The 1,287-nt window shown below is 57.8% G+C and overlaps 1 protein-coding gene across 1 annotated transcript; it reads right to left on the bottom strand.

Annotated features, from left to right (window-relative positions):
* Positions 1-277: 277 nt before the first annotated feature.
* Positions 278-1,287, bottom strand: LOC124165275. The gene is made up of 2 exons (XM_046542610.1): positions 762-1,287; positions 278-563 (listed from the first exon to the last, which is right to left on the bottom strand). The coding sequence occupies exons 1-2, from the start codon at positions 1,159-1,161 to the stop codon at positions 499-501; spliced, it is 465 nt and encodes a 154-aa protein (XP_046398566.1). The 5' UTR covers positions 1,162-1,287; the 3' UTR covers positions 278-498.

The raw sequence follows: 1,287 nt of genomic DNA on the forward strand, positions 1-1,287 counted from the left end.
ATAATGGAAGCGAATGTAGGTGTGGAGTAGTTTGGCTTCAGACGAGGAAAAGGTACCAGAGAAGCTATTGCCTATTAGGAAATATTGGGAAAGAGGAAAAGGTGTAAAAAAGCCTTCGCTTTATGTTGACAGGGTAAAATGGGATAAGCTAATGGGTATTCTTAAAATGATGAAAGTAGACTGTGTCGCGGGTTCAGCGACATCCGGAGGTGGTAGGGAGACCCACCCCGGCCCACGGGATCGGGTTATCATGGTGGAAGGAAAGACTTGTTGAGGTAAGTTTAAAACACCCGGGGGGTGCGTTTATTGGTTACTTTCCCCTACAAGATTGAGTGCAAAGGTGGGTGGCGAGGTCCGCGGCGCGGCTACTGCTTCCGCGGGGTTTGAGCTGGATCGGTCCGGAACGGCCTCTCTGGGGATCGCCGGGGATCCACGACAGCTCTGACGGGGGTTCCGGCGTTGGCGGCGGGTCCACGAGCCGCAGGCGGGATGGCGGTGTCAGGGGTCACCGGCCAAGTGCTCCGTCTCAGCTCCGATCCTCTGACTCCGCGGGCGGCTTCCGGCTGAGGTAGGGGACGAAATCCGTTAAAAGGGGAAGAGGACCGACGAGGGTGTCAAATCGGCTCTTGCCCTAGGGTTCCGTTCACAAGGAAGGAAGGCCGACGAGGGTGTCAAATCGGCTACTTCCGTACGGTTCCGTTAAGAAGGGAAGAGGACCGACGAGGGTGTCAAATCGGCTCTTGCCCTAGGGTTCCGTTCACCAGGAAGGAAGGCCGACGAGGGTGTCAAATCGGCTTCCTTTCCCCAAGGCTCCCTCCTCCGCACTGCTTTCCCTGGTCTCGGGCTCCTCCTTATATACCCCTGCCTGGCCGCCCTCCGTCCAATGAGGGTGCTCCGCTGGGACACGTGGTGACGCGTTCGATGAGGAGGTGGTGTCAGGGCAGGTGTGCATTTAGACGCGGGAGTGGGGGAATCGCGTGGTGTGAGAGCAGGTGCGCCATTAGATGCGGGAGTGGGGGAAGCGCGTGGTGTAAGGGGAAGGCAGCGGGCCGGAGTGGGGAAGGTGTGAGAGGAGATGAGGGGAAGATGTGTGGTGTGAGGGGAGGTCACGTGGTGCCGCGTTCTTCGCTGTGGCGCGTGCTTCAAGTGGGTTTTGCCCATATTCTAATGCAGCACAACAATCCACCCCTCCCCTGATGGCGCAAAAACCGCGAGAAGAAACACTGTGGGGGCATTGTGGCCGTATGGTGTCGGTCCATAGAATATCCCTGTGTGTAGCACTGTGCA

Source organism: Ischnura elegans, chromosome 9 (assembly GCF_921293095.1).
Source record: "Ischnura elegans chromosome 9, ioIscEleg1.1, whole genome shotgun sequence".
Lineage (NCBI taxonomy): Eukaryota > Metazoa > Arthropoda > Insecta > Odonata > Coenagrionidae > Ischnura > Ischnura elegans.

Bases quoted from the DNA above. Each gene is read 5' to 3' on its own strand.
- LOC124165275 (XM_046542610.1), bottom strand. From the start codon at position 1,161: ATGGGCAAAACCCACTTGAAGCACGCGCCACAGCGAAGAACGCGGCAC. The intron at 564-761 runs GTGAACGGAACC...CCCCTACCTCAG, and splicing joins CTCGTCGGCCTTCCTTCCTG to CCGGAAGCCGCCCGCGGAGT.